Source organism: Echinococcus granulosus, assembly GCF_000524195.1.
Source record: "Echinococcus granulosus chromosome Unknown EG_S00306, whole genome shotgun sequence".
Lineage (NCBI taxonomy): Eukaryota > Metazoa > Platyhelminthes > Cestoda > Cyclophyllidea > Taeniidae > Echinococcus > Echinococcus granulosus.
In genome coordinates this window covers 13,568-15,125 of record NW_020170686.1, presented here as the reverse complement: position 1 = coordinate 15,125, position 1,558 = coordinate 13,568, and the positions used below count along the sequence as shown (strand labels likewise).

The following is a 1,558-nucleotide window of genomic DNA, read 5'->3' as shown; positions in this document are numbered from 1 at the left end:
TCATTTAGACGAAGCTAATTCCTTCCCTGAAACAACGATTCGTTGCTGAGTTTAGGCTTCAATGATAGGTTTAGCACGTGAACACAGAAACCTGTCAATAGTTTGCAAATGTGCACCATTTCAGGTAACTTCAGCCTGAAAATTGGCTCAAAGCGAGAGATCTGAGTAGATAGAAAGGAGGCATTCGAGATGGGGGCAGCATCTACATCATTTACTTCAACAGCGGTCTTACACTACTGACACTCCCCATACGTTATATTATTCAAGAATAATCAAGGTGGATAACGAAGAAACCAAAATAAAAAAACAACGAATATAACAAGCAAAATTGTCTCGAGACTCCTTCCAGGCTTGAGCAGACCTTTGACCAAATTATTGCACAATTTTCAGTATGTTTCATGAAGAAGAAAAATGTATTGCCACCAAGTTCACACGTATTTCCAAAAGACGGCTCGCGAGAAGAAAATGAAACGATAAGACAGTACAACATCGATTCCTCATCAAAAGATCGCCCAATTGATGATGCAGAGCAAGATGACGTGAAAAAAGTAGTCAGCGTCATCCGAAGTGCACGATCTAATCGTCATGTTTAATACATATTCCTTTCTCCTATTAAATGATCCTTTAAAGCAACCTAACAAAATTCAAAGTGACTCAGAAGTTGCTCAAAATCCAGTATGTTTCATGAAGAAGAAGAAAAATGCATCGAATCACATCCTCAGTATGGAGAAGTATAGACCTGCCAGCTGCGTCCCTTGGTCAACTGTCTCAGTAAAAGTACTCAACAACTCTGCAAACAAACGCACGCGCGGTTTCCTCTTGTACGTCTTCATAACAGAAAGAGGGTCACTATGCTCTCTATTTTTTTCTCCTTGTAGAAGAGCCCTACAGGCTCTTTGTCAACCTCAATGGAAAAATAACCACCACAAATCAGATGATTTATTTTTTCCTGATGACACAAACACTTGCACCACAGACCCAACAAAAGCAAATATGTCTAAGATGAGGAACATCCTCCGCCCATTTTCATTCAAGCTTAGTCAAGCTATTTTCAATATGACTTGGTGCAGTCCACCGCTGTAAGGTGTTACACAACACTGCACGTATTGATAATGACACGTAGATAAGAGAATTGGGTACTTTGAAATAATGAGGGCATTGTAGGAAAAACCGATGTCGGATGCTCACCGGACATGGGGCATGAACTCAGAAGTGCTAAACGAACAAAGGAAGACAGGACGTCATGGTACTCTTTGGGAACATGGAAGGAGTTGTGAGCATGAGATGGCATAGGCTGCAGTAGCTGAGAAGAGAGAGGGTGCCCAGTGGTCAATGGGACGGGAGCAGCGTCTGCAATGGCATCGAGGAGGACCACGCATCCCGAGGGCATAGATGAGAGTTGAGCTCAAATAGATTGGCCAACGCGCCTGTCCACGTCTCCACGCTTCCACGCCCAACTTCTCCCGAAGGCGCCACTATTTGATGCTCTGATTCTAGAAGGACCCAACATAAGTACTACCCCATTAACAAACGGCGTCCGTACCAGCTGCATGGGATA

The 1,558-nt window shown here is 43.2% G+C and overlaps 1 protein-coding gene across 1 annotated transcript in view; it reads left to right on the top strand. All coding sequences in view use genetic code 11, as the record gives it.

Moving 5' to 3' along the window:
* Positions 1-585: 585 nt before the first annotated feature.
* The window catches only part of EGR_10934 (hypothetical protein), a gene marked incomplete at both ends in the record, with an annotated part of 3,123 nt that continues 2,150 nt past the window's right edge, over positions 586-1,558 (top strand). Inside the window, 2 exons of the mRNA XM_024500183.1 lie at positions 586-731; positions 879-1,079. Of these exons, the coding sequence (XP_024345402.1) occupies positions 586-731; positions 879-1,079 (347 nt within the window). The remainder of the gene's footprint in view (positions 732-878; positions 1,080-1,558) is intronic.